We start from the raw sequence: 13934 nt of genomic DNA, 5'->3' as shown, positions 1-13934 counted from the left end.
TCTCAAGACCCACTTCTTCACCAAACCCAGCCAAATCTCATCCTAACCCTCTGTTCCATGATGTCTATCTAGCTCATCTGTGTCACCCCTGACTGTCTGCCCCTCCCCTTTAGAATGTAAGCTCTCACGAGTAGGGCCCTCTTCCCTCATGTGCTTATCCTTTTCTTACTTTGATTTTCTTCAACTGCACCAAATCCCATAGTTTTCTGCCACCTGATACTTATCCCAGTGTCCTTTGCTGATATAGCAATGTTTATTTACCCTTTACGTGTCATATTTTGTCTTCAACTGTAAAGGCCCATACACACTTGACGATAAAATGAGCGACGTCGTTCATTTCAGCCCTCATCAACGGCGTCGCTCATTATATCGTCAAGTGTGTATGCATCCGACGACCACCGATGCGCGGCCCCGCGGGACGTTAGCGACCCTCGCTTATCTGTGGAGCATGTATGCTCAATTTCCACTATGGTCGTTACCGACCAGAGACGTCGTTGAATGTGTATGGTGTGAACGACCAACGACCAAGCCACTGTTCACCAGCCCTGTTCCCAGCTCATTAGTTTAATAAACTGTTCAGCTTGGATGCTTCAACGATGAATGGTCTTTGGTCTTTGGTCGTTGGTAGTGTGTATGCTCATGTCGTTTGCTCAGCTGTTCAAGGGAAGTTCAAGGGAAGTCGTTAACGATGGTCGTTAACGACGTGTGCATCGTCAAGTGTGTATGGGCCTTAAGTTGCTGTTTTCCGGTTTTGATTATTTGTTTATGTACTCTGTAATTGGGCGCTGCTGAACCCTTGTGGCGCCATGTAAATAAATGATAATAATAATAGTAATAATAGTAATAATAATAATAATTTTAATAATAATGCCCAATAGTATAAAAATGTGCAGTATTCAACTCATGAAGCCACTGATGTTGCTCTAATTAATGATCCTGGGTTATTTCAGTCAGGTGGTGATTTGCATACTGCAGGTAGGTGCACAACATATCATTACCCTGGACAGGCATTATTCCTACAGCCACACTGCTCCACGTGCTTTTGGGTAAAAGTCATCTGAATCAATTTCCTACCAATAAAATGGTGTTTAGAAGCACCAAACGAATGTCTAACATGATTCAATTTATTTGGGGATTTGAAGTTCGATTTAGAGTTCGACATCAAATCGATTTGCAAATCAAGTTTTAGTAAATAAGGGGATCTTATATTTGACTATGGGAAAACATTGATGTTTTTCAGAAATTCGGTTTTTAGTGGGATTTAATTTGAATTTGACATTTTATTTTGCATTTAGTAAATCTCTTCAATCAAAATTGAATGGAAATCAAATTCCAATTCCCTAGAATATCAAAATTGAACTTTAGTAAATATACCCCTAAGTACCAGTCTCTTAACCCATTATTAAGCTTTATAGATACAGTACATTCTCCTGAAAACTGCCATTTTTTAATGGGTAAATTATGCTATTTAAGCCCCTCCAAGTGCCTAATTATTGACTAGGAGGGGCGTACCAGAGGTTCTGCACTGTGTCTGGACATTTTTACCTTGAAATAAAGATTTTTCCCTACCTTTTCATCTGCGCAGAGAGGTGCGCACAAAACAATGTGCAATTCCTCTGACACAGCACTGCCAATTTGGAATTGGATTGCTAAAGTGATTTGCAGCATGAGTACACTGTGAGAATAGCTCTCAGCACTGAACTCGCACCTACCTGTAATAGGATTGAGCTCATTGTCTAGGGGGGCTGTCGGGATTCTGATGGCCGGGATGCCGCTGTCGGTATTCTGACCACTGTCATCCCGTCCATCGATGTATCATACCGAATCCTACCAGGAGATGTTTGTAAAAAGTTCTCAAGTTCTCAAACTTGCTTAAGAATCTTTATTTACAAAGAGATGTTCAATCAGAATACAATATAAGTGCTGTAGACATGGATACAATTATTTTCTTCATAAAATAGGGGGTCATCTCCTACAACAGACTTCTGCTTCTTCAGTGGCTGAAACTATAGGGAACTAGTGTTCCAAATCCAGGGAGGCTGCCTCTGATGTTATACCACACAGGTCAACATTACGCCTCATCTTTGCATAACCGTTCTCTCCCCACATCTTGCCCCAGCTGTGTGAAAATGGAAATGGGAAGAAAAAGGGAAAATGTTTTATTTTTAATACAACAAAACATACAAAAGCAATTTAAAACATTTTAATCAGACCTAGTTACCAGCCCGTCAAAATGACGGAATAACATAACAGTAAAGTCAGCGCCGGCGCCTGTGCGCGTCCGAATGGAGCAACAATTGAATTTCTGGACAGTGACTGGGAGGTAACTAGCAGTACATACTAAATGGTCCATTCAGTGGGTGTATTATTAGGCTTACCATAATATCCTTTTAAACTGGGACACTCATGGTTTACACAGGTTCTGTGGCTGAATAAAAGCAGGTGACATGCAGGCTTGAATTACTGTAAGCCAACCACAGAACCTGTGTAATTTATGAGTGTCCTGGTTTAAAGGGATAGTACGGTAAGCCTAATAATACACCCACAGACTGTATTATGGGACTTAGGAGTTTGTAGGCCATTTGCATGTATAAACTCATAGACAGATGGCCGCCAATACATGCTGCTTCATGTGACTCAGGTCCTTTATGTGCAGTGATCATCTGTCTACATTGCCTGTGTCCAATAGGATTTTTGGCTTACAGCTACAGCTGGGAGTATCCCAATTGTGTACAGCAAATCATATACAGCTCGTCGCAGTCATCATTAGCACGTAACTTGTACCAGAGATTAGGAACCTGCACGTCATGTCCCTCCAAACAGGCACCTATGCAACTTGTAGTTGGCTATCTTGAGTGGATTTCAAGTCAACTACCCCTTGCAGTAAATTGGCCGTATATACATGCCCTCTCCGACCCCTGTCCCATGGAGCCATAAGTGCAAAATACAGGTGAGTCAAAATGGCAAAAGACACTCATCATAAGAAACCACATATGAGCAATAAAAAAGAGCAAGTTGCTGAGAAAATATGATGCAACATGTATTTACAATCAAACTTGAATGAGGCCCAGTATCATTTTTTTGTTAACATTATTACATTTACAAGTTCCATGTCTCAGAAAATACAAAAACTTGCCACTGTAAACATTCACATTTAGAACATACCTGTTCCTTATGATCCAGTAATCAATATCCTCATCTTCCTCTTCATCATGCTCTGTGCCGTATCCCACAATAATGACTGCATGATTTGCCTCTTTGCTACAGTCGCCAGTAAAAATACCTTAAATAACAATGCATATTAATACTACTATAATCCTTTATTGCTATAACATTTTTCACAGTGCTGTATAGTAAAGTTGCTACTGAAATGAAACCATACATTAAGGGGAGCCGAGAGGAAGGTGGATACTAATTATTTGGGCCCAGGTCTGCTGTTCCTCCCCTTCTTCGCTGTCAGTGGCAGTAGCCTGTCTCCTGGGTTGCAGTGAGGTCCAGTGAGGCTGCATGATTTTTATTTTTTCATATTTTTTTTGAAGGGTGCATGCTTATACATCCCCAATTAGGCCACGTCGCCTACAGTACCCAGGTTCTCTCCAGCCCTACATCATCATCTGTGTCCTCCACTTCGGCTTGTTTGCCAGTATATAACTGTCATTTTATATAATGCAGATTCAGGGGTGTGAATTGTCAACCTTTTTGTGAATTATACAAACTACTGTACCTTAAATATATATATATATATATATATATATATATACATTTGTGCACTTTAAGACCTATATTCAATTCCCTGCAATGAGCAGTCATGAAGTAAAGCTTAGCTAATCACATTGAAATATGCTTACTGCGCAACTCTATACGGTTCAACTGAAATTTGTCGAAGTAGGCGGATTGCCCTCCCCAAAAAAATGATAATAATTTGTGGGATGTCCACATTCCGTTATAGTGAAGTGAAGCCCCTCCCAAAGCAATAAGATATTGTTTTCAATTGGCAAAAAATTTGAGACTACAGTTATTTGAGCTGCTGTGACATAAATCCACCTTTCTACACAATAATTTTTTGCAAAGTAAGCTTGCAGGCTTTTAGGTCAGCATCTACCTATTTAGTTAGAAGAAGCCCCATCCCAGCATGGAAACATACTGCAGAGGAGTGAAAGTCTACTTGAAAGACATACACTGTATAATTAAAGAAAAAGTTTTTTTTGTGATATGGATGTTTCTGTAAGGAAAAATGAACACCTCAGTCTGGTATGAAATGCACGGTTAGGTACAGAGAAGTAAGACATGGGCATAGACTTTGGAAGCCCTGGCAAACTCTCAAGGTGGACCTCCTATTTGATTTTTATAAACCCTTACTGTAGGTCTATATGTTTTATCATATCTGAATAACTTTTGTATCATGCATATTAGAAATATGTGAGGTGACAAGATCGTTTCAAAGGTTTGTAAGTGTATAGTTTCTGTGACATGTAAAGTGTATGTACAACATGGCTGCTAAGCTGTGTCCTTTAATTGACATAACTTTATTCAGGAAAATGGGAGAAGGAAATTTTATGTTTAGGGAATAGATAACGATCTCTTACCTAGTACCAGTCATAAATGTTTGGGGGCAGAAAACTGCATCCTTCACTTTTAAAACAACCAGACCTGATCAGGAAAAAAATCCCCAGGATGCAACACTCAGCTGCAATTCTCCTTCCTGTATAAGCCTGCCCCCAAACTCCCATTGGCTAGTTACAAAGGGGTAACAATAGAGTCAAGGATGAGTATGGATAATCTTCCTTTAAAGTAGAGCAGATTATAACAGGACTGGAAAATTATTATTTTGAAAAGTTTAAAAGGATTTAATTTGTTTTAGATCATAAGGCTGAACTATTTGCTATAAGTATATGCTCTATAGCCAAATAAATTTTACTGTTGTATAAATGTGTAAAAATATTTTTTTATAAATATATGCTTTACAGAAATTTGCATAATGTAACTGCACCTACAGTAGACTGAGACAATTGGTGGATGAAGAGGGCATAAATCTTCCATGGACGAAAAATCATCAAAAAATATAAATGGTACATCAAGTTTAGATATTTCATATCATATTTCTTTAGACATCAGAAAATGTAGTCAATAAAATATATTTTAAGTCAGGCTCATCTTCATACAATTACTGAGTTAAACAAGGTTATAATTTTTTCTTACACAGTGTAACTTACCTTTACTATACATCTGAAAGTCATCACTTGCATCAATTCCAACTGTAATAGGTCCATCAAATGCCACAGATGATGCCATATTGTCTTCTCCAGGCAGAACATAGTATTTGCTCACATTAACTGTTACTGCATTATCAGGTTTGTATAAACAGGTGAATTGCTGAGCAGGATGACATGGAAAACAGTGATTGATCAACGGCTAGATTTCATTCATAATATTAGCTACTTGTTAATCCACATCAATTGCACAAATTGTGCATAAACTGTCTACGTAAAACGTCCAGTAATGACGGGTGTTTGTTTTGCTTGAGGATGAAATTCAACTAATACTGTAACTATACAGAGTATATCTTTTCTTTTTTTATAGCTGACAGAGGTTAATTGATCTCTGTGTAACTGGTTTATGGTGGCCTGAAATGCTCTGAAATGTTTTGCAGCTGGATTTGTAGAACCCTGGACAACCTGGTTTTATGAACAGTCTTACTGTATATGGACAGGGACCTCTTTATATTAAAGTACTATTTACTTATCAGTTCATGAAGAATGCCATTAATTGTATAATAAATAATACAAGTCACATGATCCTACTGTACCTTCTGTGAGTACTCATAATCTTTGGCCAGCATGACTCCATGATGTGACAGATACTGCATTGCAGCTTTTGGAAATCCTCCGCAGCAGCCCTCATTTACGCTATCGCAATCTACAAGCTGCTGCTCGCTCAGCACAAGTAGCTCCTTCTTCTTGAGGCAATAATGTGTTTCAAGCACGCCCACCTTAAAACATATAAAGGAGTATTTTAGAATAATATACTGTTGTGATTTTGCAATACAATAATGATATAAAATCACATGTATCTTTCATCACTGGCTGCAAATGGTTGCTCTGGTTTATTGTTCGGGTTATAAATAAAGCATGTACTGTATGCCTTGTTTCCCATTGTATAGTGTCTAGTTCCCCATGGTTTTATGTAGATAATTATCACTGTATCACGGAATAATAAAAGGGTGCTATATTACTGAGCTGCACCATCATCTTTAAATAATATTATGTGTCCCTATCTGTATGGTAATCTCTGAAAAAACATTCTTAGCACTTTCCAAATCTGTGCATAAGTTTTCTTGTAGACACTAACACTAATAAGAGAATGTATGATAGAGTGACCTCGGCGCCCCCTTTCAGTGGCTGGGTGCAGAAGTAATTACTGATGATTCACTTTTTTAACCCGTATAATCAGTAAATATCTCAAAATGAATGCCATCCAATTATATAAAAAAATGACAATAAATTTAATACAATGAGATAAAACAAACATGCATAAAATATTTCTAAGGACAAATGTCCCAAACTCAGAATGAAATCGTACCCATAGGGTAGCAAAGGAGCCGCAGGTGGTATATACAGCAGGGTGGTCCAGAAGTCTATCTGCAAACATCCTGGATCCGGAAGTGTGGATGTCCAATAGCCATCAAGCCCTGAGGAAGATGTTATACACCTCGAAACGCGTTGGATATTGGACATCTACATGTTTGGCTATTGGACATCCACACTTCCGGATCAAAATTAAAAGCGTCTGAGGAGAAGCGAAAACTTGCCAATATGCCATTTACGACACGGAGTGGCAAGGAACGGCTGAGGCCCTGGCCTATGTTCATGGCTAGTGGTTCAGCTTCACATGAGGATGGAAGCACTCATCCTCTCGCTAGAAAACTGCAGTGCCACTCCTAGATGGGCCAGGTGTTTGTGTCGGCCACTTGGGTCGCTTAGCTTAGTCACAGAGCTACCTCATTGCGCCTCTTTTTTTCTTTGCTTCATGTGCTGTTTGGGGACTATTTTTTTGAAGTGCCATCATGTCTGACACTGCAGTGCCACTCATAGATGGGCCAGGTGTTTGTGTCGGCCACTTGGGTCGCTTAGCTTAGTCACACAGCTACCTCATTGCGCCTCTTTTTTTCTTTGCATCATGTGCTGTTTGGGGACTGTTTTTTTGAAGTGCCATCCTGTCTGACACTGCAGTGCCACTCCTAGATGGGCCAGGTGTTTGTGTCGGCCACTTGGGTCGCTTAGCTTAGTCACACAGCTACCTCATAGCGCATCTTTTTTTCTTTGCATCATGTCCTGTTTGGGGACTATTTTTTTGAAGTGCCATCCTGTCTGACACTGCAGTGCCACTCCTAGATGGGCCAGGTGTTTGTGTCGGCCACTTGGGTCGCTTAGCTTAGTCATCCAGCGATCTTGGTGCAAATTTTAGGACTAAAAATAATATTGTGAGGTGTGAGGTGTTCAGAATAGACTGGAAATTATGGTTATTGAGGTTAATAATACTATGGGATCAAAATGACCCCCAAATTCTATGATTTAAGCTGTTTTTGAGGGTTTTTTGTAAGAAAACACCCAAATCCAAAACACACCCGAATCCGACAAAAAATATTCAGGGAGGTTTTGCCAAAACGCGTCCGAATCCAAAACACAGCCGCGGAACCGAATCCAAAACGCAAAACCCGAAAAATGTCTGGTGCACATCACTAATATATATATATATATATATATATATATATATATATATATATGAAAAAGGGAAGGATAAAGGTTCAAGCGACCAAATGGTGTCTATATGTTAATAAATAGCTTTAAATAAGCATAATTACCAATGTATAAAAAATTAGAAAACCAGTTTTCTAAAAATAAAGGGGAATTTATTACAGATAGAGTTAACAATTAAACAAAAAACCCTTGAAGAAGTCTAAAGAATGAAACATGTTGGACATTCCCTCTATGACCTCCTTCACAATAAGATAAGCTCCTCCTATTTTTATTTGTATCCTGATAATCTTAATTTTGTTTTTTAGTGTATTTTATATATGCAAAAATTGTTTTTTACTTGATGCAAAACTCTTTTTATCTAAAAAAATTTTTTTCATTGTTAACTCTATCTGTAATAAATTCCCCTTTATTTTTAGAAAACTGGTTTTCTATTTTTTTTATACATTGGTAATTATGCTTATTTAAAGCTATTTGTTAACATATAGACACCATTTGGTTGCTTGAACCCTTATCATTCCCTTTTTCATAAATTTGTTACAGTATCTCACCAATACTGTATTATTTAAGGGTCAGCTGATGCCTATATATCTCTAGGAGTGTCACTTAAAACAAAAAAATATTTTTTTGTGGTTACTGTTGGTCTTAATCACAATTGGCACCGCCTTTTTTTGGGGGTATATATATATATATATATATATATATATATATATATAATATCTCTGGGATGTGGTTACATGACTGCGGTTGGGATCCCTGCAGTCAGGATGCTGATGCCAGGATCCCGATTGCTGGCAATGCTGACGTCAGCATGCCGACACACAGGGACTATTCCCACTCATAGTTGTCCATGACACCCATAGAGTGGGAAAAAAACGAGCCTGCTGCGTGGCATGCGAAACGAGCCAGCAAGGGGCTCCGTTGTGCTCACCCCCCAGCCAGCATTCTGGCGGACAGGATCCCGGGGTTGGTATGCTGACCTCCGGGATTCTGACCGCCGGCAGAACAATCCCAACCCATATAAGTGTATATATATATATATATATATATATATTTATTCAGATGCACATTGTCTGAGCAACACGTTATTATGCCCCACAAAGTAATTCCCATTGCACCATATTAAGCCCCCACAGTAATGCCCCTGAAAACATATTAAGTCTCAACAGTAATGCCCCTGACTCCGTATTGTGCCCCACAGTTATGCCCATCACCATATTATGCCCACACAGTTTTGGTGCTCAATGCCACAGTACCTGCTTATTGTCAGGGGTTCTGATTGTTGTCAGTGGATCCCGGCCGCCACAGGTCTAAGGCAGGGCCGTCTTTTTTCGTATGGGCTCAAATGCACTTGCCCAAGGGCCCCAGGAGTATAAGGCCATAGACAGACAGCTGAGGCCTCCCACTTTCCAGGGGTACCAGATTTTTGAAAATCGGCCATAGGGAACTTGAGCTATCCGACTTCGAAACAGTGGTCCCCATCCGAGCCTGTTAATTGCTCTTCCCAGCCAGATATCTCGGGTTCTGTCTGACTTAGAGTTTTTTGAGGATATACTCCAAAAGCTAGGACTCTCCCCTTTCAGTGAACACTGGCAGCTTGTCTCTACTATGCCCAGAACCAGACATATCAGCCTTCCAGCAGCTGGTCCCTGCTCCAGCTCCACATGCCTGGTATGCAGTTTTATATTTTCATCAGTGGATTTCTCTGGCTCCTGAACTCTGATACCCAAGTCCCCAGTACCTCTGAAAGGTGGGACTCTTTAGTGTTTTACCCCACTCAAAGCTAAGAAATCTATTTCCAGGAACTGGAGACATCTGCAGTCAAGCAAGCTGTCCTCCTACCAGAAAATGATGAACATTAAGCCACCACTATCAACCCCTTCCCTGTGTTTTAAACACCCCCTGCCACCCTGGAAGTCATGTACCAGGGCCCCTTAATTCAGCCCAATGCCCCTTTTTCAGTTTAGAAAAAATTAGTGCTCCAGGTCCCAGATGCTGAGCGGAAGATTGAACCCCCCCCTACCGCCTTCGGGACATCAAAGCTGCCACTGATTGCACCTCCCACCCCTACCGCTGCAGGATGGGTAGCGGCCCCAGTGCATTGCTTTGCCCAGAGGCCTACACTGCTGTTAAGATTGCCCTGGTTCAAGGTCCCAGCAGACGGCGCTATTAGCGCCTGTCCCCTTCAAACTTTTGAAAATGTCCCTCCCAAAATGGCCACTGCCTCCTCTAGCATCTTTAATAACTGTCTCCTCTGAAGCGATGGCCATTTTGGGAGGATATTTTCAATAGTATTCCACCCGGAATACTGTCTGCTGCACTGACTTAATTGCGGGATGCAGGAGGTGAGTTGTGGGCGAACGGGCGCTGCAGGGCAGTGGCGGCAGCTGGTTTGAGTGGCCTGGGCCCTCCTCTCTCTGTCAGAGTGGCCGGGCCCGGGACAGTTGTCCCCACAGTACTCCCTTGATGGTGGCACTGGTAGGGAGGTGTGATATTACAAATGTAGTACAGTTTATTAGAGGGTATTGCACTATGGGCATCAAATAACTGGAGAATCTGACATCCTATATTGGGGATGACTGTGTGTCAAACAAACCATCTAAAAATGTGTGTGCTTAGTGGGAAATAATTGTGGTGTTGTCTATGAGTCATCAACCCAATCACAAAGTTGTTTAGAAGATCTACTGAATAACATTTCAGTTTAACCACCAGACCCAGTAAGTTCACTGGTCCTGTTGTTGCGTTTTCTATTCCTCCTTTGGTGATCTTTATTGTCTCCTTGGCGACAGCAGCTGCAACCAGACATTGAAAACATCTGTCCTGCTATTTTCCAGCGGCAAGTATCACACTATAGAAGATCACCTGGCTACACACAACTGACAGCAGTGAACCACATGAGTGGCTTTGCAGCATGAAAAGCCTCCCCTTCAACTTCAACCAGCAAAAATAATGCTACATTTTGATAAATGATAAACAGTCATATTTCAAGGGCCTAATTTAGAGGCGATTGCTGTTACAACAGAGATCACACTCTGAAGCCCTTAACACATGTGCACGTACAACGTGCGCACTGCGCATTTGCAGCCAGTGAGATGTGAAAGCATTTTACTGGTTTTATCGCCTCTGCCTGATTGACAGGCAGAGGCGGTTGTGGGGCGGGAGGGGGCATGACAACGGCCGTTGGGGGGGTGCAGTCCAGACAACGCAGGCATGTGCGAGGGCGCGGAGGCTGCATGATGTCACACGCAGCCGCTGCGACCCAGAACGTGGCGGGTAGCCACCTGCCAGCACAGCTGGGCTGCGCAGGCACAGAGCTACTTGATGGGCGCAAAAGCATCGCCACCGTGAGGGAGGAAGGGGGGGTGGGGTGCAGGGCCTGACATGTGAGACAGACTAGCCCTGTGCTAGATGTGCTAAATTTAGCACACCTATGATCAGCTCTGAATCACCCCCCATGTTTCTTTCATCATTCCAACTGTACTGATCATTGGAAATTCCCAACCATTTTTTATTCCTGCTTCTTTATGGTCGGCTCATTCTGTATTGTATTCTCCAGACCTCTTAGATTGTAAAATCATTTTGGCTGGATCATCTTTGCATTCTGTTTTATGTCACTTTATGTCATGTTTGTGTCATATTCCCTCTATGTACTGTGCAATATGTTAAGACTTTATCAATAAAATACAATAACAGATCTTTGATTAATCTAGCTCCAGTTAGCAATAGCAATTTAAGTTTGTTGCAAAGAACATTCTGTGCAATAAGTGTTACTCAATCTCTATTTATTTTTAAAGTTTGTAACATATTCCTGGAAATGTAAGAATAGGACAGTAATTATGTATATTTATAACACACAGTACCCATTTGTCTTATGTGTGGCCTTTATGGGAGCATAGCTTCTTATGGTATAGAGCAGGGGTGGGGATCCTTTTTTCTACCAAGGGCTTTTTGAATATTTATAATATCCTTCGGGGGCCGTACAAAAATTATCAACTTAAAAATTAGCCTGCCCCCAGTCAGTAGTTATGCCCCATTAGATATGCCCCCAGTTAGCTGGGGCCGGATCAAGTGGCTTTGCGGGCCTTATACGGCCCGTGGGCTGAGGTTCCCCACCCCTGGTCTAGAGATTATGTACATATTCAGAATGTCGACACTAGAATGTCAATATGGTCAAAATATAAACATTTCCATTATGGGGACATGGGCCTAATTCAGATCTGTTTGCTCGCTAGCTATTTTTTACAGTGCTGCGAACATATAGATGCCGCCTATAGGGGAGTGTATTTTAGCTTTGCAAGTGTGCGAACGCGTGTGCAGCCGAACAGTACAAAAACAGTTTGTGCAGTTTCTGAGTAGCTCTGACCTTACTCAGCCGCTGCGATCACTTCAGCCTATTTGAGCCCGGAATTGACATCAGACACCCGCCCTGCAAACGCCTCGACACGCCTGCGTTTTTCCAACCACTCCCAGAAAACGGTCAGTTGCCACCCACAAACACCCTCTTACTGTCAATCTCCTTGCGAACGGCTGTGCGAATGGATTCTTCGCTAGAACCAGTGCATAACAATGATCCGCTTTGTAACCATACTGCGCGCCTGCGCATTGCGGTGCATACGCATGCGCAGTAGTTACCTGATCGCTGCGCATGGAAAAACGCTAGCGAGCAAACAGATCTGAAATAGGCCCATTGTGCATTTGTCAGACGCAATGTCATCAGTCCATGTTATTGTTAGTGAGTTGAATGAGGTTAGGGTGTAGGACATTTTGATTAAGTATTGATTGTCAACAGTCTGGTGTCGATATACTGATTGTCAGCATTCTGTACCACAGCTGTTTCGTTACCATCTCTTAATATGTTCTTGTATATTTTACAGTATGTGTTTGCTTTCTCTCTCTATTCTATAATGCATTAGAATTATTACTGTCAAAAAGTAATTATATGTCTACAGTTAATGACGTAACATCTGCACAGATAGAAAGTTGTACTAAATAGCTGAATAAATAATACATAAATAAAATACTACCGTAGCAAATGCCCAACAGGATCCACAAAATTGCCCTTGATTTTTTATCTCTGTCACACATTTTGAATCCCTCCAGTCAACGGATTTTGGTAAGTCCGGGTTTTTTGCATTAACCTGCACAGGAATATTGTTGTGGACCGACAAGTTATCTTTACTGGACAGGCAATTCATGGAGCTACGTTCCTCTGGTGTCTGAAACAATAACATTACATAATATAATAAATGACAGATATTAACTCTGCACAACGTGGGTGGGAGTGGGTGAGCTATTTTTAGCTACGGAAGTGGACTGCAATTTGAATAATGTTTCTAAATCTTTATTACTTTGTAGTTTTATCTTCTTTGCTGGATCAAGGGTGCTGGGAAACAGTTCACTGAACCAAGGGGGCTTGGCTTGAACATTTTTGGGAACAACTGGCCTACAGTACGCTAAACATGCAAAATTAATAATGGTCCTTTTTAGGAATGTTAGTTAAGATATCCTTTGAAACATCTTCTCATTTGTTCTGTGTATATTAATTCTACAGCTTCCTACAAACTATATATTTTGCCAAGTTATTTGTTTAGGACTTGTTCTATTAAAAGTAGACCACAATTGTTCAATATACTGTATGAAGAAAATATGTTAATTTAGGTTACTGTATGTAAAATAAAATTATCCTGTAAATTATATATTTATATTTGCTGGCTATTGATGTGTGTCACATGACTCACTTGAAAATGAAATGCATAGTTCTCATTAATGTAAAAACTAGACTATGCACAGGGTACTGTCTTGCTTCATCTTATATGTGATAAGGCAGAGGTTCTCAAACGTGGTCCTTGAGGCACCGCCAATGCTCCAGGTTTTAGGTATATCCATGGCTCAGCAGAGATGGTTAAATCAAATTGACTGAGGTGCTAATTAAGTCACCTGTGGCCAAGCATGAATAAACTTAAAACCTGGCCCATTGGGGTGCCTTGAAGACCGCATTTGAGAACCTCTGTGATAAGGAATGGTGTTTTATGAACTGTATAAAATGACTTGATATGCAGCATTGTGCTCTTTATATGGTCACATATACTGTATACTTGGTTGGCAGTAATAACCTTACAAAATTACAAAAACAAATAAAAAACATAACTTTTGGAATGCACTCTTTTTTTCTATTGTGAT

General features: G+C 40.7%; 1 protein-coding gene across 2 annotated transcripts in view; it reads right to left on the bottom strand.

Moving 5' to 3' along the window:
* Positions 1–1868: 1868 nt before the first annotated feature.
* Positions 1869–13934, bottom strand: part of LOC134932155 (uncharacterized) — a 38460-nt gene continuing 26394 nt past the window's right edge. For both annotated transcript variants that reach the window (XM_063926298.1, XM_063926297.1), the window contains exons 5-9: positions 12779–12970; positions 5807–5989; positions 5214–5373; positions 3166–3283; positions 1869–2119 (exon numbers count right to left, since the gene is read on the bottom strand). In XM_063926298.1, coding sequence (XP_063782368.1) covers positions 2017–2119; positions 3166–3283; positions 5214–5373; positions 5807–5989; positions 12779–12970 — 756 coding nt within the window. In that variant the 3' untranslated portion in view covers positions 1869–2016. The remainder of the gene's footprint in view (positions 2120–3165; positions 3284–5213; positions 5374–5806; positions 5990–12778; positions 12971–13934) is intronic.

The sequence above is a fragment of the Pseudophryne corroboree genome, chromosome 6 (genome assembly GCF_028390025.1).
Source record: "Pseudophryne corroboree isolate aPseCor3 chromosome 6, aPseCor3.hap2, whole genome shotgun sequence".
NCBI lineage: Eukaryota > Metazoa > Chordata > Amphibia > Anura > Myobatrachidae > Pseudophryne > Pseudophryne corroboree.
This window is presented reverse-complemented; position numbering and strand designations above follow the sequence as displayed.